We start from the raw sequence: 23,448 nt of genomic DNA on the forward strand, positions 1-23,448 counted from the left end.
AGTGTGCACAACAACCACCAGGTGGCACATATGAGCAGACCAGACAGAGTTTTTCTGTCGGCAGACAGACACAACTCATCTTTGTCAACAACAATCCTGTCACGGATATTATCTTCCTTATTTGTGCTGAAGTCACAATGTTCAGACAGTTCGTACAGAGCCCTGATGAAAGTCTTTGCTTTTTCCAGCTTCTGCATTTGTTGATTGAACAGTGCACGTTCAGTAATGTCATTTCATCATCACTTCATGGCACAAAATACTCATTGAACGTTGCTAGCACATGGTCAAATTCATTTCCGTGGTCCTCCTTGGCAACCAATCTTTAGATATTCTCCAACTCGTTTCCCATGGCATATATCAGGCTACTCACTTGGATGGCGCCATCTTCCTTGTCTTCTGCAGTTGCTTCAGTTCCTGTGGAGTCAATGAGTGGAAATATGGACAGCGCCATTCTGCTATTGCAACCTATTTTGTAAATCCTAAAATCCTTTCAACAGGATTCTGCTGCCAGCTACTATCTACAGCTATCAAGTGCAGCCAACACTTAATCCCCCCGCCTACTGTCGCCACAGTAACGCCTTTAAGAGGCAGTAAGGTCATCAAATAGAACCGCAACATTTTCTGTGTCAAAGCTGGTAACAGATATCTTTGCGTTTTGTCATTTATAAATGAATATACATTTAAAATGAGTCAAATAACCCTACTTGTGATTAGAACAAAGCTGTGTGTGAGAGAGTGATGTAATGTCCATGTTTCAACGCTGCTTTGACCCTCCTCCTCCTTTCAGGGTGGAGCCTGCTGGAGTCAGATGGTTGACACTGGGTCTGAGGAAGTGTAAGTGTGTTTTTAATTTCATCAATCAATCAAACTTTATTTGTATAGCACTTTTTGAGGAAGGTTGTGCAACACAAAGTGCATCACATCATAATGTCACCCCTACCCCCTCCACACACACACATATATATAATTTTAAAAGGCAATTAAAGCATGAGGTGAGGAAACATTATGAACCAGGGGTCGCTGGGGGGTGTCAAATGGAGTAGACTGGTATTCCGCAAGGTCCCGCATTTTTCATATTTTTTTATGTAGTCCTACCCTAAATTTATTTCGAGCTGCTATTTACTTCTAAATGGACCCTACTAAACAACCAGGTAAAAGAAAATCATCCACGACGGAACCCAAAGTTACTGGGAGCATCCATCCATCCATCTTCATCCGCTTATCCGGGGTCGGGTCGCGGGGGTAGCAGCTCCAGCAGGGGACCCCAAACTTCCCTTTCCCGGGCCACATTAACCAGCTCCGACTGGGGGATCCCGAGGCGTTCCCAGGCCAGGTTAGAGATATAATCCCTCCACCTAGTCCTGGGTCTCCCCCGAGGCCTCCTCCCAGCTGGACGTGCCTGGAACACCTCCCTAGGGAGGCGCCCAGGGGGCATCCTTACCAGATGCCCGAACCACCTCAACTGGCTCCTTTCGACGCAGCTGAGCAGCGGCTCTACTCCGAGCTCCTCACGGATAACTGAGCTTCTCACCCTATCTCTAAGGGAGACGCCAGCTACCCTCCTGAGGAAACCCATTTCGGCCGCTTGTACCCTGGATCTTGTTCTTTCGGTCATGACCCAGCCTTCATGACCATAGGTGAGGGTAGGAACAAAAACTGACCGGTAGATTGAGAGCTTTGCCTTCTGGCTCAGCTCTCTTTTCGTCACAACGGTGCGATAAATTGAATGTAATACCGCACCTGCTGTGCCGATTCTCCGACCAATCTCCCGCTCCATTGTCCCCTCACTCGCGAACAAGACCCCCAAGGTACTTGAACTCCTTCACTTGGGGTAAGGACTCATTCCCTACCTGGAGAAGGCACTCCATCGGTTTCCTGCTGAGAACCATGGCCTCCGATTTAGAGGTGCTGATCCTCATCCCAGCCGCTTCACACTCGGCTGCGAACCGATCCAGTGAGTGCTGAAGGTCACAGGCCGATGATGCCATCAGGACCACATCATCTGCAAAAAGCAGCGATGAGATCCCCAGCCCACCGAACTGCAACCCCTCTCCACCCCGACTACGCCGATATCCTGTCCATAAATACTACAAACAGGATTGGTGACAAAGCTTGTAGCCCTGGCGGAGGCCAACTCTCACCTGAAACGAGTCCGACTTACTGCCGAGAACCCGGACACAGCTCTCGCTTGGTCGTACAGAGATTGGATGGCCCTGAGAAGGGACCCCCTCACCCCTGTACTCCCGCAGCACCTCCCACAGTATCTCCCTGGGGCACCCGGTCATACGCCTTCTCCAGATCCACAAAACACATGTAGACTGGTTGGGCATACTCCCAGGCTCCCTCCAGGATCCTTGCGAGAGTAAAGATCTGGTCCGTTGTTCCACGACCAGGACGGAATCCGCATTGTTCCTCTTCAACCTGAGATTCGACTATCGACCGAACCCTCCTTTCCAGCACCTTGGAGTAGACTTTACCGGGAGGCTGAGAAGTGTGATACCCCTGTAATTGGCACACACTCTCTGGTCCCCCTTTTAAAAAAGGGGAACCACCACCCCGGTCTGCCACTCCTTAGGCACCGTCCCCAGACTTCCACGCAATGTTGAAGAGGCGTGTCAACCAAGACAACCCCTCCACACCCAGAGCTTTAAGCATTTCTGGACGGATCTCATCAATTCCTGGGGCTTTGCCACTGTGGAGTTGTTTAACTACCTCAGCAACCTCCACCAGGGAAATTGATGCCAATCCCCCCCTCATCCTCCAGCTCTGCCTCTACCATAGAGGGCGATTAGTCGGATTTAGGAGTTCCTCAAAGTGCTCCTTCCACCGCCCCTATTACCTCCTCAGTTGAGGTCAACAGCGCCCCATCCTTACTGTACACAGCTTGGATGGTTCCCCGCTCCCCCTCCTGAGGTGGCGAACGGTTTTCCAGAAGTACCTTGGTGCCGACCGAAAGTCCTTCTCCATGTCTTCTCCGAACTTCTCCCACACACGCTGCTTTGCCTCTTTCACGGCAGAGGCTGCAGCCCTTCGGGCCCTTCGGTACCTTGCAACTGCCTCCGGAGTCGTCTGGGATAACATATCCCGGAAAGACTCCTTCTTCAGTCGGACGGCTTCCCTGACCACCGGTGTCCACCACGGTGTTCGTGGGTTACCGCCCCTTGAGGCACCTAAGACCCTAAGACCACAGCTCCTCACCGCAGCTTCAGCAATGGAAACTTTGAACATTGTCCACTCGGGTTCAATGCCCCCAGCCTCCACAGGGATGCACGAAAAGCTCCGCCGGAGGTGTGAGTTGAAAGTCTGTCGGACAGGGGCCTCCTCCAGACGTTCCCAATTTACCCGCACTACCCGCTTTGGGCTTACCAGGTCTGTCCAGAGTCTTCCCCCACCCCTGACCCAACTCACCACCAGATGGTGATCGGTTGACAGCTCCGCCCCTCTCTTCACCCGAGTGTCCAAAACATATGGCCTCAGATCAGATGAAACGATTATAAAATCGATCATTGACCTTTGGCCTAGGGTGCTCTGGGTACCAAGTACACTTATGAGCATCCCTATGTTCGAACATGGTGTTCAAGTTATAGACAATCCATGACTAGCACAGAAGTCCAACAACAAACAACCACTCTGGTTTAGATCAGGGAGGCCGTTCCTCCCAATCACGCCTCCATGTGTCTCCATCATTACCCACGTGCGCGTTGAAGTCCCCCCCCAGCAGAACTATGGAGTCCCCAACTGGAGCCCCCATGCAGGACTCCACTCAAGGTCTCCAAGAAGGCCGAATACTCTGAACTCTTGTTTGGTGCATATGCACAAACAACAGTCAGAGTTTTTCCCCCCACAACCCGCAGGCGTAGGGAGGCGACCCTCTCGCCCACCGGGTTAAACTCCAACGTAGCGGCGCCAGCCGGGGGCTTGTGAGTATCCCCACACCCGCCCGGCGCCTCACACCCTGGGCAACTCCGGAGAAGAAAAGAGTCCAACCCCTATCCAGGAGTATGGTTCCAGAACCAAGACTGTGCGTAGAGGTAAGCCCCACCAGATCTAACCAGTAGCGCTCCACCTCCCGCGCAAGTTCCGGCTCCTTCCCCCACAGAGAGGTGACATTCCACGTCCCCAGAGCCAGCCTCTGCTGCCCGGGTCTGGTCCGTCGAGGCCCCTGACCTTCACTGCCACCCATGTGGCAGCGCACCCGACCCCAGCGGTTCCTCCCACAGGTGGTGGGCCCATGGGATGGAGGGATGTCCGCCACGTAGCTTTTTCGGGCTACCTGAGACCACTTTGCCTTGGGAGACCCTACCAGGAGCACAAAGCTCCAGACAACACAGCCCTCAGGTTCATAGGGACACACAAACCTCTCCACCACGATAAGGTGATGGTTCCCGGAGAAGTGGGAGCTTGGCGCATGCTAATAGTATTGCTTAAATGCAAAGTGAATTCAGAGATATTATAAAAGAAGTTGTGTGAGACAGAATTGGAACTCTCCGCAGACCGAGCATTCACCCAGTACAACCACAGTTTGATCTGATCACATTCATACTGGAAGCTGCCCAGTACTACCACAGTCTGATCTGATCACATTCATACCTGGAAGCTGCCCAGTACAACCACAGTCTGATCTGATCACATTCATACTGGAAGCTGCCCAGTACTACCACAGTCTGATCTGATCACATTCATACCTGGAAGCTGCCCAGTACCACCACAGTCTGATCTGATCACATTCATACCTGGAAGCTGCCCAGTACTACCACAGTCAGATCTGATCACATTCATACCTGGAAGCTGCCCAGTACAACCACAGTCTGTTCTGATCACATTCATACCTGGAAGTTGCCCAGTACTACCACAGTCTGATCTGATCACATTCATACTGGAAGCTGCCCAGTACTACCACAGTCTGATCTGATCACATTCATACTGGAAGCTGCCCAGTACTACCACAGTCTGATCTGATCACATTCATACTGGAAGCTGCCCAGTACCACCACAGTCTGATCTGATCACATTCATACTGGAAGCTGCCCAGTACTACCACAGTCTGATCTGATCACATTCATACCTGGAAGCTGCCCAGTACTACCACAGTCTGATCTGATCACATTCATACCTGGAAGCTGCCCAGTACTACTACAGTCTGATCTGATCACATTCATACCTGGAAGCTGCCCAGTACTACTACAGTCTGATCTGATCACATTCATACCTGGAAGCTGCCCAGTACCACCACAGTCTGATCTGCTGAGCAGCTCCACTGGAGCGGCTGGGGTTAAGGGCCAAGAGCTCCTCAGTGGTGGTAATGAGGGAGGGACAAGCGCTGCTCTTTCACTTTCCCCACTCAGATTTTGTCCTGTCAGTTTGGGGAACCGACGACCTCCCGGTCCCAAGCGCACTTCTTTAACCTTTAGGCCACCACTGCTGATGATGTGGTAGAGGGTATATACACAGTTGCTGCTCCCATGGACACACTGAAAGATAATCACGGTCAGCTCGCCAATGTCAACACCAAACTTTAGGCTAAGCTAGACATCACGACTTCTCTCGCCGTAATAACCTACGCATTTTGGGCGTAGATGGGCTGGAGGCAATTCCACACAGTTTATCTCAGAATTTTTACACAGCTTATTTGGTGGACTTGCTGTCCTCACAGAGCCTGTGGTTTTGGACCTGGCTCATTGTGCTGTTGCATACCATAAAAGATAATCCCAGAAACATTCAGGACCAAGGCCAATAAGAGACTTTTAAACTAATAAAAGGATTCTAAAATCAGTTTTGAAGCACATTCATTCATCAAATTGTGACATCACTCATTCAACCCTCTGTCATTAAAGTGCTGATATGTTAATAATTGCAGTTGTGTTGTGTCTCATTCTCTCCATCAGATTCCTGTGAATTCACATTCGACACACAAACAGCACACAGAAAACTCAAACTGTCTGACAACAACAGGACGTTGACACGGGTAGAGGAGGGGGAGCAGCCATATCCTGATCATCCAGAGAGGTTTGACTACTGGCCTCAGCTGCTGTGTAGAGATGGTCTGACTGGTCGCTGTTACTGGGAGGTTGAGAGGAGAGGAGGGGTTGATATATCAGTGAGTTACAGAGGAATCAGCAGGAGAGGAAACAGTAGAGACTGTGTGTTTGGGATGAATGATCAGTCCTGGAGTCTGGAGTGCTCTGAACGTCGTTACTCTGTCAGTCACAATAACAGAGAAACAATCCTTCGTCTCTCCTCCTCTGTCTCTGGTAGAGTAGCAGTGTATGTGGACTGTCCTGCTGGCTCTCTGTCCTTCTACAGAGTCTCCTCTGACTCACTGATCCACCTCCACACCTTCAACACCACATTCACTGAACCTCTCTATCCTGGGTTTGGGATCTTTTCTTCTGGTTCCTCCATGTCTCTGTGTCCTGTGGGTAAGGTTTAGGGTTCAGGTCCAGGTCTTCTGGTTCCTCCATGTCTATGTGTCTTGTGGGTAAGGTTTGGGTTTAGGGTTCAGGTCCAGGTCTTCTGGTTCCTCCATGTCTATGTGTGTTGTGGGTAAGGTTTGGGTTTAGGGTTCAGGTCCAGGTCTTCTGGTTCCTCCATGTCTATGTGTGTTGTGGGTAAGGTTTGGGTTTAGGGTTCAGGTCCAGGTCTTCTGGTTCCTCCATCCATGATCTTTGTACAAAATAATTCAGAATGATTGAACAGATTCCTCATTTACATTGTAAACTTTTACGTCAAGTCCTTTATAGATGGATATAGATGGCTTTATTTCCGCAATCACTCTAGTCTGGTTCAACAGATTTCTAGGATAATTGCCTCACATCTGCCCCCTGCGTCTGCCTCATGTACCTCCCCTTCCGCTCTCTGTGTGCTGCCGTTCTTCAGGAAATAACTAACTTTGAGCTAGCATGCTACAAACTAAAAATTGTTTATGTCCCAGAAGAAGTTAAGGGGAAAACACAAGACTTTCACCAGGAAACAGGTGATCATATCAGGTGGTGTTTTAATCCAAATCCCAATCTTTTTTTCTAATCTTAACTGGTCTAAACTTCGGAGCATGACACTCACTTTTTGTCGGCCAAAATCAACTATAACAGCCTCTGAAAGGATGTCACCTCACAGTGATCGGTACCTGGCTCACAGTTACCTTTTCTCGGCTGAATTTAACTGTAAAGACTACTGAACTTAACTGTCATGTGAATGGCCGGCAGTAGCAGTAATTTCATAGGATATCATACGAATTGTTGTGTAAAAGTTTTCGTACAATATGATTTGCAGCCATACAGAGAATGCGTTGGTATATTTATCTCTACACCCAGTCCGTGACGTAAAAGCGATAGAAAATATTCACATTTAACAAGCTGCATTCACAGAAGTATATGTTTTGTTTCATAAGAAAATGATTCAAAATTACTAATCAATTGTTGAAAATAGTTGGAGATTGATTTAGTAGTTGACAACTAATCCATTAATCTTTGCAGCTTGGTACTCAATACCTCTGTTGACAGCACAGCACAAAAAAGAGTGCTTGAGTTTTGTTTCTTTCTGATGCTTTTGTTCGTTTCTTTCCTGTACTTGTTACTGTCCTAATGTTTTTAATGTGAAGAACTTTGCATCTTTTGTTTTTAAAAGTTTGTTAAACATTATCATATATATATATATATATATATATATATAATTAGGGCTGTCAAACGATTACAATTTTTTAATTGCGATTAATCGTTGAATTTATCACATGATTAAAATTCTATTATTTAGCATTTCAGAACAGTTTTTAAGTCCATATTAACAATGGAAAGCAATTTGTACCAGAGGATCTTGATTGGGAATGAAATGAATGCAAAGAAAGTGACTTTATGAACTTGACTTTAAGATTTGTAATTATTTATTTACTGTAAACAAAAGAAAAATGTGTGAATCTGTCATTATTGCACCATTCCTCCAAGTACCTAACTAAAAACTAAAGATCCCTATGCTTACTAGAGTCAATCTAGTGTTTAGTAACTCCTAAATAATGTAGATTCCTCACTGACGTCCAGTGATCAGCGGTTAATGAGACAGAGTTTGGACTCTGCAGCAGTTCCAGTGTGGCTGCTTTCTCCGTGTGGTATGTGTATGGTGAAACTACTGTCTCGCTCGACGGCAACGAGACAGGTCAACCGTAGTAGATCTTTAAGACCCGAGTCCTCTACGATGCTGACAGGTCTGCAGGTAGTTACCACCCGTTTATCCCGCTAGCAGGTAGCATCACGTTAACTGAACTATATGCTTAGCTCGTAGCTGGTAGCTCCAGCTGGACGTGCTTCGTGATATTTTATTTCAGCTTTACACAACGTGCATATGGTTTAGACTTGTCTACGAGCCGTCCGGGAGTTTAGGAAAATAAAAAGCTCCATTCAGAGTTATTGCTGCTGTGTTTCTCCATCATGCTGCAGCCTGCAGCAGCAGGATGTATTAGGAGGAAGTGGCAGCTTGATGAGAAGTAACGGTGCTGCAAAGGGTCAAAATAGTAGCCTGTTGAGCACAATGTAAAGCCCAGTGAAGTGTAAAATAAATTAATAAATGCCGCGATGCGATTAAAAAAAATTAATCGCGTCGGCCCTTAATCGCATCGCAATTAACGCTGACAGCCATACATATATATATATATATATATATATATATATATATATATATATATATATAAATAAATAGCTGTCAATCGATGACAATTTTGTATCTAATTAATTACATACTCTGTGATTAATTAATCTAAATTAATCTCATACATAATTAACGGTGCCTGAACCGATACTTTTTAAGAAAGTAAAAAAAGAAAAGAAATAAAAAAGGTACTAAACAACAGTTGGTGACATTAAAGATTAAATGATTAATAATAATGTATAACAATAACAATAACTTATTTTACTAGTAACAACAAAAACAACAACCAGATGGAAAAGGACATTTACAATAACTTCAAATGCACCACGAGACTGTAGTTTACCAGTTTCATTGAACACACCGTCTGTGTTGTTTCTCCGACGGCAGCTGCAGATTGTTGAATCCTCTACAGTAAAACACAGTCACACTTTACACCGTTTAGTGTTAGCTGTCAGCATTTAACCGTGTTTAATCCAGCTACTAGCTAGCGGTAGGCTAACGTTAGCTGCTGTTGAGTATAGTGTTAACTAGCTAGTGGTAGGCTAACGTTAGCTGCTGTCTAGTATAGTGTTAACTAGCGTCACGTGCAGCGGTTTGTGTTGCCTGTATCGTCTCAGAGAGAAGAGCAGACATATCAGTGGAGCCAGATTTCGGTAGCCAGGGCTGTCAGGAAGAAGATTTTATAAGTAAATGTTCCAGTCAATGATCCAGGCAGAACATTCTCGTCTCCCTCCTTCATTTTACAGTCCAATGGTGCTAGAACGGCTCCGGGTCAAACCTCAATATGGAATAGATTAATCTGCCTTATTTTTTCTCAGATGAATTAATCGAAATGAACGCGTTATTTTGACAGCCCTAATATATATTAGGGCTGTCAAAATAACGCGTTCATTTCCAGCGCGTTCATTTCGATTAATTCATCTGAGAAAAAATAAGGCGTTAAAAAAATTAACGCAGATTAATCCATTCCATATTGACGTTTGCATACAGACGAAAATCTGGCTCCACTGATATGTCTGCTCTTCTCTCTGCTGCTCTGAAACAGGCGTTACAGGAAACACAAACCCCGCTGCATGTGGCGCTGGTGACTACTATACTCAACAGCAGCTAACGTTAGCCTACCGCTAGCTAGTTAACACTATACTCGACAGCAGCTAACGTTAGCCTACCGCTAGCTAGTTAACACTATACTCAACAGCAGCTAACGTTAGCCTACCGCTAGCTAGTTAACACTATACTCGACAGCAGCTAACGTTAGCCTACCGCTAGCTAGTTAACACTATACTCGACAGCAGCTAACGTTAGCCTACCGCTAGCTAGTTAACACTATACTCAACAGCAGCTAACGTTAGCCTACTGCTAGCTAGTTAACACTATTAGGCACATGAGACATACATACATACATACGCACACATTATTTTGACAGCCCTAATAAATAAATATTATATATATATATATATATATATATATATATATATATGTATTGAATTGTCATTCATTGATTCACATGAATTGTGTGTATATGTGTGTGTGTGTGTGCATATAATATGTATATATATATATATATATATATATATATATATATATATATATTAGGGCTGTCAAAATAATGTGTATGTATGTATGTATGTCTCATGTGCCTGTAGGTTATCACCAAGATGGAAAGGTTTCACACTCAAAACTTCATACTACATCTGATCCTGTTTCACCCTTTAACATATTCAGTCTCTCTAACCTGATTTTGGCTGTGTCTCTGCTCTGCCATTTGAACATTGACTTATAATAAACCTATAAATCTATAAAACGGATGCAGTCGTTAGAATTCTGATGCTGGACATGAGTTTGGACTTTGAAACTCCACATATTGTTTTAAAGGCTCATATTTCATGTTTTGTTCTGTTGGTCTTACAGATCATATGACCAATCATCACTACTCTGTTAATTAATAACTTCGTGAAATCAATGACAATGTTTGATGGAACAACCAGTCTGTGTATGTATGTATTGACGTTTTGATTTTGAACTGTAATCATCTGGATTTGTGTTCTGCAGTCAGAGAGACTAAAGTTGTTTTTTGAATTGAATACATGTTTTGACATTTGTACATTAAACAACATTTATCTTTGTGTCAGGGATTAGCTCCTTTCATGTTGTATACACCTCATTGATTATAGATTATCAGTTTAAATCACAGCTGTGCATGAAAATATACAATGATACATGATGCATAATTACATCTTGTTAAACAATCTTCAGCAGTCCAGGATGCATTTTCTTCAGGAAATTAGTTAAAGGTCCCATGGCATAAACATGTCACTTTATGAGGTTTTGTAACATTAATATGAGTTCCCCCAGCCTGCCTATGGCCCCCCAGTGGCTAGAAATGGTGATAGGTGTAAACCGAGCCCTGGGTATCCTGCTCTGCCTTTGAGAAAATGAAAGCTCAGATGGGCCGATCTGGAATCTTCCCTTTATGATGTCATAAGGAGAAAGGTTACCTCCCCTTTCTCTTTGCCCGCCCAGAGAATTTGGCCCCCCCATGAGAGAGAGAGAGAGACATCATGGCTTCCCCCCCCCCCCCTCTCCTCCTCAATAGCATTTAAAGCTACAGACACAGAAATGTCACATCCTAAGGAAAGCTCATTGTGGGACTGGCTCTAGTGGCTGTAATTCTGCACCAAGGCTGAATTTCGGGAAAGAGACTTCAGATACAGTATTGGGGGACCACTAAGAGATCTGGGGACTGGGGTTGTTGTGGATGTTCCCCCAAGTGTGCTGGGGCCCAAACACCAAATACAAACAAGTACCACATCAGGGGCCTGTTTCACAAAACCAAGATAAGGGATTAAGCCGGGATTTCCCCATTATCCTGGATGAATTTAGCCTTGACTCGGTTTCACGAAAGCTGAGGCACATAAATCACCATGGAGATTTATTCTGTGCAGCTAGCATGCTCCCGACCAGGCTAACAGCCAGGCTAACAGCTAGCCTGCTCCCGACCAGGCTAACAGCCAGGCTAACAGCTAGCCTGCTCCCGACCAGGCTAACAGCCAGGATTTCTTTAATCCTGGTGCCTTTTCTTCTCAGCAGTCACTCTGATCAGCGAAACGAATGTGTTCTTTAATAGGCCTAGTTATTCCATGTTTTTATAGCTGATTACGATGTTGGGCGGATGGAGACGCGCCAAGTTGTACTTTATCGTCACTTTTCAAATACGTTAATCTCTCTTTACCACAAGTTTGTTGGTCTTATTATTATTTTCGATACCTTCTGAGTTAAATAGGAATTGTAAAATCATTTCTGTCAACATATTACTAATTTTTTCGACTATAGCCTAAACCACGTCAGATTGACAGATCTATATTCTACATTTGGCAAATAAAACGATTTCGATCCTGAGAGCTATAAATCTATAAATTTAGCAACCATTATTACTTTATATATACTATTTGATATTCATTACTGTTAAACTATATTGTATTTATGAAGACGTCTGCACTGTGTGTTTTTCGAGGTTTGGTGAATATATAAAGTTGAAATGGCAGATGAAGTTCCAAGGCTGTTTTCAATAAACTCATTAATATATGAACAATATATAAAGCTCCCTGGCTGCGTGTGTGTTTCTTCATTTACTATGGCATGCCCGTTCATAGACGACATGCTGGATGAAGAAGCACTTCTACTGAGAAGGGCTTTCCGACGGGAAAGAGTTTTTCGGGACTGGTCGGACCCTTTGGCTTTCGACAACAGCCATCTGTATGAGCGATACAGATTTTGTGCTGATGGCATACGCTATCTGTGCAGACTGCTGGGTCCCAAAATTCAGCATCGCACATCTCAGAGCCATGCCCTCACCATCCCACAGACAGTGTGTATTGGACTACGGTGCAGTTGGAGATGCAGAAAATCTGAGCAAAGCCAGAGTTTGCCGTTCAATTCGATCAATGTATTTAGCACCAAAAGGATTCTTGAACATCTTCCTTTCCCGGACACAAAAGAACATGCTACATTAAGGAGGAATTCTACAAAATTGCAGGTGGGGCTAACATGAATTACAGATTACAGAATCGTGTTACTGTCACAGTAGGCCATTACTCATTTTGTGTTACAGGCTTCTCTAATGTTATAGGTGCACTGGACTGAATAAAATGCCCCTCAGGTGCTCATGAGGGAGACTTTGTGAATAGAAAATCCTTCCACAGCATCAATGTTCAGGTAAGTACTTATGTTGTCTGTCAACTGCATAGGCCTAAATTAATTCTGAGCATGAAATGACCTTGACACAACCTATTGTTTCAGATGATCTGTGATGCTGACTGCATTTTCAGCAATGTAGAGGCAGAGTTTTTAGGGCCTCTACAATTTCCCAGCGACTTTCACAAGGCAAGCCACAGGCATTTTATTGATAAGCACCTTGAACATCATGATAGTGTCAACAGTTTAACTATACCTCTATTACATTTTGTGTTCTCAGGTGAATTCTCTGGTGTTTTGCTTGGAGACAAGGGCTATGCATGTCACCCGTTTCTTCTGACTCCATTTGCAGACCCCCCCAGACAACAGCACAGCACACTTATAATCTTGCCCATGCAAGATCAAGGGCCCGCATCGAGATGGCATTTGGCCTTTTGAAGACCCGTTTTCAGTGCCTTCACCACCTAAGAGTCACTCCAGAGAGGGCCTGTGACATCACTGTTGCCTGCACTGTCCTGCACAACATTGCCTGTCTGAGAAAGGAAAGGGCTCCCAGAGTAGCCTTGGATATGGACTGGGACAATCTAGTTATCCTAGTTATTGTATCCCATTGTAATGCCTAGCATTATAAACAAGACATGTTTCAAAGACATACTTTAAAGGCAATACAATAACTTTCACTGCCACATAAAACCAGTGAAAGCAGAGAAAGAGATATTGTCTGTTCAGTAAAGGTCCGTGCTTCTATCAGTTCCCAGCAGCAGAGAGAAAAGTCTGCTGAAGCCAGTGTGTCCATGAAGACTGATCAGTCTAAGGATGATTGTATGGACTTAAAAGATTAGTAATTAGAGGTGCATATTAGTAATCAGAGGTGCAGTGCAATGCACTCCTCTGGGCTTCCATTGCAGCAGTCACCCACTCATAGTCTAATAACCACAGTCTCTGTCCCCAGACTCAGATCGGTTAAATCAAACGTAAACAAAAGAGGGGCTATACTTAACAACCTAATTGGAATTAAAACCACCACTGCAAAGATGGAACAGAATAGGAAAATTAGATGTGGACTAATAAATATCAGATCTCTGTTTTCTAAAGCAATATTGGTAAACGACTTGATATCAGATAATCAAATTGATCTATTCTGTCTTACTGAAACATGGCTGGGACATGAAGAATATGTTAGTCTAAATGAAGCCACTCCTCCCAGTCATATTAATACTCAAATTCCTAGAGACTCAGGCCGAGGAGGGGGAGTTGCAGCCATATTTGATTCAAACCTGTTAATTAATCCTAAACCTAAACTAAACTCTTTTGAAAGCCTTGTTCTTAATCTTCAACATCCAACATGGAAAACAGTACAGCCAATTATATTTGTTGTTGTTTACCGAGCACCAGGCCCGTATTCTGAATTTTTATCTGAATTCTCTGAGATGTGTAGTCCTTAAATCAGACAAAGTACTTATTGTAGATGATTTTAATATCCATGTGGACATTGACAGCAATAGCCTTAGTACTGCCTTCAACTCACTACTAGATTCAGTTGGTTTTAGTCAGAGTGTGCATAAGGCCTCTCACTGTTTTAACCACACACTCAACCTTGTGCTGGCATATGGCATTGATATTGAGGATTTAATAATATATCTGCAGAATCCTTTATTATCAGACAATTTTTTAATAACTTAGGAATTCTTACTACCCGACTAAAAGCTTCTACACTAGATGCCTATCTGACAGTGCTATAGCTAAATTTAAGGAAGCCAACAGCATTCCAACAGCATTTAACTCAATGCCATGCAACAGTGGACATTTATGTTAAATTTAGACCCTCCCAAATTGATAACTTTGTAGACGGTGCTACGGCCTGCCTACGGACGACTTTAGACTCTGTTGCTCCTCTCAAAAAGAAGATGAAGCAAAGGAAACTAGCACCTTGGTATAACTCCTAAACTCACAAATTAAAACAAATCTCACGAAAACTTGAAAGTAAATGGCGTTCCTCCAAACTAGAAGAATCTCGTTTAGTTTGGCAAGACAGTCTGAAAACATATAGGAAGGCCCTCAGAAATGCCAGATCAGACTATTACTCATCACTGATAGAAGAAAATAAGAACAACCCAAGGTTTCTTTTCAGCACTGTAGTCATGCTGCCAGATAGTCACAGCTCTATTGAGCCATCTATTCCTATAGCTCTGAGCATGACGACTTCATGAGCTTCTTTAATGATAAAATTATAACAATTAGAGATAAAATTCATCACCTTTTGCCCTCAACTTCCAACGGTTCATCTTTAAACACAGGACTACTAGAAACAACGACAGGACCTGACATACTTTTATCCTATAGAGCTTCAACAACTAATGCTAAAGGTCTCTTCAGCTAAGCCATCTACCTGTCTATTACACCCCATCCCAACGAGGCTACTGAAAGAAGCTTTACCCATGGTTAACACCTCATTACTAGATATGATCAATATGTCTTTATTAACAGGTTATGTACCGCAGTCCTTTAAAGTAGCTGTGATAAAACCTCTTCTGAAAAAACCCACCCTCGATCCTGAGGTCTTAGCCAACTATAAACCTATATCTAACCTTCCCTTTCTCTCCAAGATCCTTGAGAAAGTAATCGCTAATCAGTTATGTGACTTTTAACATAGGAATAGTCTATTTGAGGACTTTCAGTCAGGATTTAGAAAGCATCATAGCACAGAGACGGCACTGGTAACGAACTTCTAATTGCTGCTGACAAAGGACTTGTCTCCATACTTGTCTTATTAAATCTTAGTGCTGCATTCAACACTATTGAGCATACCATCCAGTTACAGAGACTGGAACATTTAGTTGCCATTAAAGGAATCACACTAAGCTGGTTTAAGTCCTATTTCTCTGATCGATCTCAATTTGTTAATGTTAACGATAAATCCTCCAAGTACGCTAAAGTTAGCCATGGCGTTCCACAAGGATCAGTGCTTGGACCAATTATATTGACCTTATATATGCTTCCTCTAGGCAATATTATTAGGAACCACTCAGTTAACTTTAACTGTTATGCGGATGACACCCAGTTATACTTGTCAATCAAGCCAGACGAAACCAGTCAGTTAGCTAAACTTCAAGCATGCATTAAAGATATAAAATCCTGAATGACCTACAATTTTCTGATGTTAAACTCAAACAAAACTGATTTGTGCTGGGCCCCAAACAACTTCGAACGTCATTATCTATAGATATAGCTACCCTGGATGGTATTGCCCTGGCCTCCAGCACTACTGTCAGAAATCTAGGAGTTATTTTTGATCAGGATATATCCTTTAACGCCCATCTAAAACAACACTCAACAACCTTTTTTCACTTCTAGGCTGGACTACTGTTGTTCCTTACTATCAGGTTGCTCAAATAAGTCCCTTAGGACTCTCCAGCTGATCCAGAATGCTGCAGCGCGTGTTTTGACAAGAACTAAGAAAAGAGATCATATTTCTCCTGTATTAGCTTCTCTGCATTGGCTTCCTGTAAAATCCAGGATTGAACTTAAAATCCTTCTCCTGACCTACAACGCTCTAAATGGTCAAGCGCCATCATATCTTGAAGAGCTCTTAGTACATTATTGTCCCACTAGAGCACTGCGCTCCCAGAACTCAGAGCTACTAGTGGTTCCTAGAGTATCTAAAAGTAGAATGGTAGCCAGAGCCTTCAGCTACCAGGCTCCTCTCCTGTGGAACCAGCTCCCAGTCTGGGTTCAGGAGCCAGAGCCTCCAGCTATCAGGCTCCTCTCCTGTGGAACCAGCTCCCAGTCTGGGTTCAGGAGCCAGAGCCTTCAGCTATCAGGCTCCTCTCCTGTGGAACCAGCTCCCAGTCTGGGTTCAGGAGCCAGAGCCTTCAGCTATCAGGCTCCTCTCCTGTAGAACCAGCTCCCAGTCTGGGTTCAGGAGCCAGAGCCTTCAGCTATCAGGCTCCTCTCCTGTAGAACCAGCTCCCAGTCTGGGTCGGGGGGCCAGACACCGTCACCACATTTAAGAATAAACTGAAAACCCTCCTCTTTGATAAAGCTTATAGTTAGGGAGTGAGGAGATCCAGAAATGCTTGTTACTAACCTAGCTCTGGGGAGTTTACTCCCCGGAGTCCTTATATTTCTTTTTCCCAGCATATTTCCTTGGATTAGGATACCAAGATCTCGGTTGCAGCTGTCGCCGTGGTCCCGCTACACCCTGCTACACTCTACGGTGCCCTGCTGTGTCCTGCTGAACCTGCTACGTCCAGCCATGCCCTGCTGTGCCACGCTACATACTGTAACGCCCTGCAGTGCCCTGCTATGACATGAACTACCATTTTTTAGTCACTGTTCCATTATCTTTATTGTGACTATTATTGCCACTGTTCATCACACCCCCAACCGGCACCGTCAGACACCACCTACCAAGAGCCTGGGTCTGCCGAGGTTTCTTCCTATAAGGGAGTTTTTCCTCACCACTGTCACACTAAATGCTTGCTCTTGGGAGAATTACTAGAATTGTTGGGACTTTATAAATTATAGAGTCCTTCTCCTTTCTCATGACCCAGTGTAAGTACTTAAAACTCTTGATTGACACAGATGGACCTGCTGTTCTGACATTTAATTCAATTCAATTTTACTCATAGTGTCAAATCACAACAGGAGTTATTTTGGGACACTTTACAGATAGAGTAGTTTAGACCACACTTACAGTAATTCCCCCAAAAGCATTTATGGTGACGGTGGTGAGGAAAAACTTCCTTTTAGGGAGAAACCTGGGACAGACCCAGGCTCTTGGTAGGCGGTGTCTGACGGTGCCGGTTGGGGATGTGATGAACAGTGGAAATAATAGTCACAATAAAGATAATGGAACTATGATTAGAAATGTTAACTGTAGTAGTTCAGGGAGCAGCGTCAGGATTTAAAGAGTTGGGAGTGAAAACGGGTTGGCCAACACGCTCGCTTTCTACCTCTGTGTGGACACAGACTTCAGAATAAAAGCCTCTGTGAGGACACAGACTTCAGAATAAAAGCCTCTGTGAGGACACAGACTTCAGAATGAAAGATCTCTTTGTTCCTAAATGAACACTCGGCAGATTTCTTCAGTCCATTGTTGTGACAGAGGATCTGTGGACAACAATGCTGTGAGTCTTTAAATCAATAGTCCTCATTACTCTCAGTACCCAGCGGTGAATGTCTGTATTCCCCCTGCAGCCGGCCACCACGCAAGAAGAAAAACAGGTGAATTAGCGGCTGACTGGATCAATAAGTGCCACCACGGAGGAAAACACCATCTGTTATCTCAGAACTTAATGAACTCCGTCTCATTGTGTGTGGCTCCTCCTAAATGTCGAAAACGGTGATGAAAACGTAGAGAAATGACAAAAATGTTGAAAAACGTTGCAAAAACTGGTTTCCTGGCAAGATTCCCTCCGTCTCTGAGCTTCCTTTGTGAGACGGACTAAGACGTGAGGAAGGAAGCAAGTGAAGGAAACCAGGATGCAGTTTAGGAAGCTGTAGCCCAGTTCCTTATGCAACAGTTACTCTGTATGTACTGTATATTTTATACATGTGCCCAATGAAAAAAACAAAAATGTTTGTTTGTTTATGTATGCACCTTTCAACAAAGTAGATTCCAAACTTATTACTTATTGTGAAATTAAACCTTTTGTGATTGTGCACCAGCAGGGGGCGCCAGAGGACAGACTGAGAACACATCCCACAGGTTTATTTATTCAGAAAGTCTACATAGTTTATAATGCTTGTTAAACAAACTGATTGTACAGAATTATTCTGTTTTATTTGACAGATTGTTCCTGTATTTTTAAAAACACAAAGAGATAACTATGACAATGATAAATAATAACCATTTATAAAGCACCTTTAAAAGCAGAGTTTATACAAAGATGAATATCATAGATCATATAAAATCTGTAAATGGAGTGAATGGATCCTCTCCGGTGAACACACACACACCGTCTCCGTCAGGTGAACGAGCTGCTCTGTTATCGCACTGAATTATTACTCACTTAAAAAATAACCTCAACACACACACAGTTTTTAAATGGACGTTTTATTGTGAAGGTCTGACAGCTGATCTTCCGGTATCTTCTCATCTTGTCCGCCCGACCCGCCCATCCAGCGGGAACACACTTCTTCTGCTCTCTGTCCGCTGGAAGTTTGGGCGTTTTCTCTCCCGTTGCTTCGCTCTCATCTCACTTACCGGACATTTCCCCGGGAAACAACAGAGCACCGGTTCCCGTGCGGTCGTTATTAAGCTTCTCTCCGGAGAGACGGAGTTTCTAAACGGACCGTAAACTCCGCCGACAGCGTCCATGCTGCTGCCCGCACAGGTGAGTCCAACCCGGGGAGAGGAAACACAATACCCCGCCCTGTTTTACAAATAATCCTTCATGTTTAGGATCATCAAACCATAGATATATGACCATAGATATATGACCATAGATATATAGGCAAGGTAGCTTTATTTGTATTGCATATTTTAGGGAAATTCAAAGTGCTTTACATAAAACAAAGAGCAGTTAAAAACAATATAAAAAATTAAAAAACAGATAGTATACAGTATAATAGTTACAGTGCAGTATAAGAAATGAACAATTATTTAAAGAAAGGTCTTCAGCCTTGATTTAAAGAGCTGAGAGTTGCAGCAGACCTGCAGTTTTCTGGGAGTTCCAGATATGTGGAGCATAAAAACTGAACGCTGCTTTCCCCTGTTTAGTTCTGACTCTGGGGACAGAAACCAGACCTGTCCCAGGGTCCCTGGGTGGTTCATAGTGTAGTAGACCAGTCCCAGACCACCTGAGAGGTCTGGGTGGTTCATAGTGTAGTAGACCTGTCCCAGACCACCTGAGAGATCTGGGTGGTTCATAGTGTAGCAGACCTGTCCCAGACCACCTGAGAGGTCTGGGTGGTTCATAGTGTAGCAGACCTGTCCCAGACCACCTGAGAGGTCTGGGTGGTTCATAGTGTAGCAGACCTGTCCCAGACCACCTGAGAGGTCTGGGTGGTTCATAGTGTAGCAGACCTGTCCCAGACCACCTGAGAGGTCTGGGTGGTTCATAGTGTAGCAGACCTGTCCCAGACGACCTGAGAGGTCTGGGTGGTTCATAGTGTAGCAGACCTGTCCCAGACCACCTGAGAGGTCTGGGTGGTTCATAGTGTAGTAGCAGATCAGAAATGTATTTTGGCCCTAAACCGTTTAGTGATTTATAAACCAGCAGAAGTATTTTGAAATCAATTCTTTGAGGCACAGGAAGCCAGGGTAGAGACTTCAGAACTGGAGTGATGTGATTCAGTCTCTTGGTCTTAGTGAGGACTCGAGCAGCAGCGTTCTGAACCAGCTGCAGCTGTCTGATTGCTTTTTTAGGGAGACCTGTAAAGACACCGTTACAGTAGTCAAGTCTACTGAAGATGAAAGCATGGTCCTGCTGAGACATACGTCCTTTAACCCTGGATATATTCTGAAGGTGGTAGTAGGCTGACTTTGTTATTGTCTTAGGCCGTCTTCATGCTGCCTGCGTGGCGTTTCTGTTGCTTGTCAGCTGTGTGGCGTTTTCTATGTCTTTCCACACCAGAAAGGTGTCTGACGCGGCGCTGCGACTGCTAGCCTTGTCTGGACACATGGATGTTTCCCATAAACATAAACATATTCTGATCTGATTACAGCAAAGACAACATCGGCAGGATTGACGGTGAAATAGGCTCCAGAATATTCCCTTCTGGATTGACAGGTGCCATATTTGAAAATCAATAATAATAATAATAATATTATTATTATTATTATTATTATTATTATTATTATTATTATTATTTTAAATGACATTTATATCAAAACCTCAAGACTTTCAAACATCAACATGTCATTTATTGGATGTATTTGTGTCTAAATGACATATAAACATCTTTTCCTATTCTATTTGGTCTGGAAACACTTGAAAAATAGGCGTCGGTTCTATTTCTAGCATGCACGCGTTTCCTGAGACACGCTCACGCAGCTGACACGCTCACGCAGCCGACACGCTCACGCCACGCAGCCGACACGCTCACGCCACGCAGCCGACACGCTCACGCCACGCAGCTGACACGCTCACGCAGCTGACACGCTCATGCCACGCAGCCGACACGCTCACGCCACGCAGCTGACACGCTCACGCCACGCAGCCGACACGCTCACGCCACGCGGCCGACACGCTCACGCCACGCGGCCGACACGCTCACGCCACGCAGCTGACACGCTCACGCCACGCAGCCGACACGCTCACGCAGCTGACACGCCACGCAGCCGACACTCTCACGCCACGCAGCCGACACGCTCACGCCACGCAGCCGACACGCTCACGCCACGCAGCTGACACGCTCACGCCACGCGGCCGACACGCTCACGCCACGCGGCCGACACGCTCACGCCACGCAGCTGACACCCTCAGGCCACGCAGCTGACACGCTCACGCCACGCAGCCAGTGCGAAGCCGGCCTAAATGTGGCTGTTGAAATTCAGGTCTGAGTCCATGACTACACCAAGATTTCTGGCTTTGTCTGTTGTTTTTAACATTACCGTTTGAAGCTGAGTGCTGACTTTTAATCGTTCCTCCTTTGCTCCAAAAACAACCACCTCAGTTTTTTCATCATTTAATTTAAGAAAGTTCTGGCACATCCGGTCATTAATTTGTTCAATGCACTTAGTCAGTTGTTGTATTGGACTATAGTCCCCTGGCGATAAGGTTATATACATTTGTGTGTCATCCGCATAACTATGATAACTTATTTTGTTTTCCATAATCTGAGCCAGTGGAAACATGTAGATGTTAAACAGGAGAGGCTCCAGAACGGAGCCTTGGGGAACTCCGCACATCATATATATGCTCAGATGCATAATTAATTAAAAATAATTTTAAAAAAATTAATCCCTATTCTTTAAAGTGTTAATAGTATGCTCATTTAAAGGTCCATAATTGTATTTAATCAGAATAGGTTTATGTGGTTTAATTTTCAGAAAACACCATATATTTTTGTTGTACTGCACATTGCTGCAGCTCCTTTTTTCACCCTGTGTGTTGAGCTCTCTGTTTTAGCTACAGAGTGAGACATCTCACTTCTGTTGCATCTTTGTTGGGAGTCGCACATGCTCAGTACCTACGTAAGGACTACTAGCCAGTCAGAAGCAGAGTATGAGGGTGTGCAACGCTAGCAGCTAGGCGAGCATTATATCGTTTGTCTCTGAAGTAAAGGCTGGACTACAATAGAGCTGTTTGGAGCAGTTTGTGAACAGTGTTTTCTGTTGGAGCTGGTAAGTCCCTTTGGGGGGGGGACTTTGGGCTTTTTCACTTTGTAAACCTATAACATGCACAAAAAGATATATAACACAATAAAGGAAAGAGGGAAAGCTTAAAAAGCATAATATGAGCACTTTAAGTAGGATTCAAACCAGTTTAGTAGTGAGCCAGAAAGGCCAACCCAGTTTTCCAATCGGTCTAGTAATATGTCATGGTCGACCGTTTGGAGATCAAGTAATACTGACTGAAGTTTTGCCACTATCTGTGTTTAAGTGGATGACATTAAAGACTGTAACAAGAGCCGTCTCAGTGCTGTGGTGTGGTCGAAAACCCGCCTGGAAGGCATCAAAACTGTTGTTTAGTGACAAGAAAAGAACCGCTTTTTCAATGATTTTACTTAAAAATGGAAAGTTTGATATCGGCCTATAGTTGCTCATTAGTAACGTGTCAGGAGATACTGAATCACACAGGGAGCTAGAGGAACACGTTGCTGCATGCAACAAATAGAAGCTACAATCAGAAAAAATGAAAAACAATACAAATCCAATCGGCGGCCATGTATAGTCCCAGCTGTAACGTGTGATGGTGTTTTAATATATCGTCCCAGCTGTAACATGTGATGGTGTTTTAATATATCGTCCCAGCTGTAAGGTGTGATGGTGTTTTAATATATCGTCCCAGCTGTAAGGTGTGATGGTGTTTTAATATATCGTCCCAGCTGTAAGGTGTGATGGTGTTTTCATGTCGGATTGTAAATGTTTATTGTAGTTGAGTGTTTGATTGGAGGAGGAGGAAGAAGAAGAGGATCCATCTGCTGGTTGGTTTCCTCCGTCAGAGAGAAGGTGAACGAGCTGCTCTGTTATCGCACTGAATTATTACTCACTGCTAAAAATAACCTCAACACACACACGCATACATACAGTGTACACACTCACACACACATATACATTATACACACACACACAGACACACACGCACACGCATGCACACACACACATACATATACACACACACACGTGCACGTATACAATATACACACAAAGACACACACCCCCTATGTTTAACACTCTTCGGTCCTCACAAAGATGAATAATCTGCTGACACTCAACCCCCACCCTCCAAAGGTTGATGTTTGTGTCCCTGGGGGGGGGGCTGGTATTCACCGTTTGAACACTGATACATTAAACTAACTCAGCGTTATGATTTAATATTCCTCCGTTCGACGTGTTTGTGCTGCAGCGAGAGGATGACCAGAGTGTGAAGCTGAACCAGGATCAGAGTCTAATTACCATAAGCACCTTAAACGTAAACACGCAGAGGAAACACAGTCACCATGTCAAAT

General features: G+C 44.2%; 2 protein-coding genes across 3 annotated transcripts in view; both read left to right on the forward strand.

Moving 5' to 3' along the window:
- The window catches only part of LOC144521710 (NLR family CARD domain-containing protein 3-like), a 29,499-nt gene extending 21,843 nt beyond the window's left edge, over positions 1-7,656 (forward strand). The window contains exons 12-13 of the mRNA XM_078256270.1: positions 788-834; positions 5,886-7,656. Coding sequence (XP_078112396.1) covers positions 788-834; positions 5,886-6,430 — 592 coding nt within the window. The 3' untranslated portion in view covers positions 6,431-7,656. The remainder of the gene's footprint in view (positions 1-787; positions 835-5,885) is intronic.
- An 11,272-nt stretch (positions 7,657-18,928) lies between these two features.
- The window catches only part of LOC144521711 (carbohydrate sulfotransferase 8-like), a 29,009-nt gene continuing 24,489 nt past the window's right edge, over positions 18,929-23,448 (forward strand). For both annotated transcript variants that reach the window (XM_078256273.1, XM_078256271.1), the window contains exon 1: positions 18,929-19,166. The gene's annotated coding sequence lies outside the window, so the exon portion shown is untranslated. The remainder of the gene's footprint in view (positions 19,167-23,448) is intronic.

The sequence above is a fragment of the Sander vitreus genome, chromosome 8, assembly GCF_031162955.1.
Source record: "Sander vitreus isolate 19-12246 chromosome 8, sanVit1, whole genome shotgun sequence".
NCBI lineage: Eukaryota > Metazoa > Chordata > Actinopteri > Perciformes > Percidae > Sander > Sander vitreus.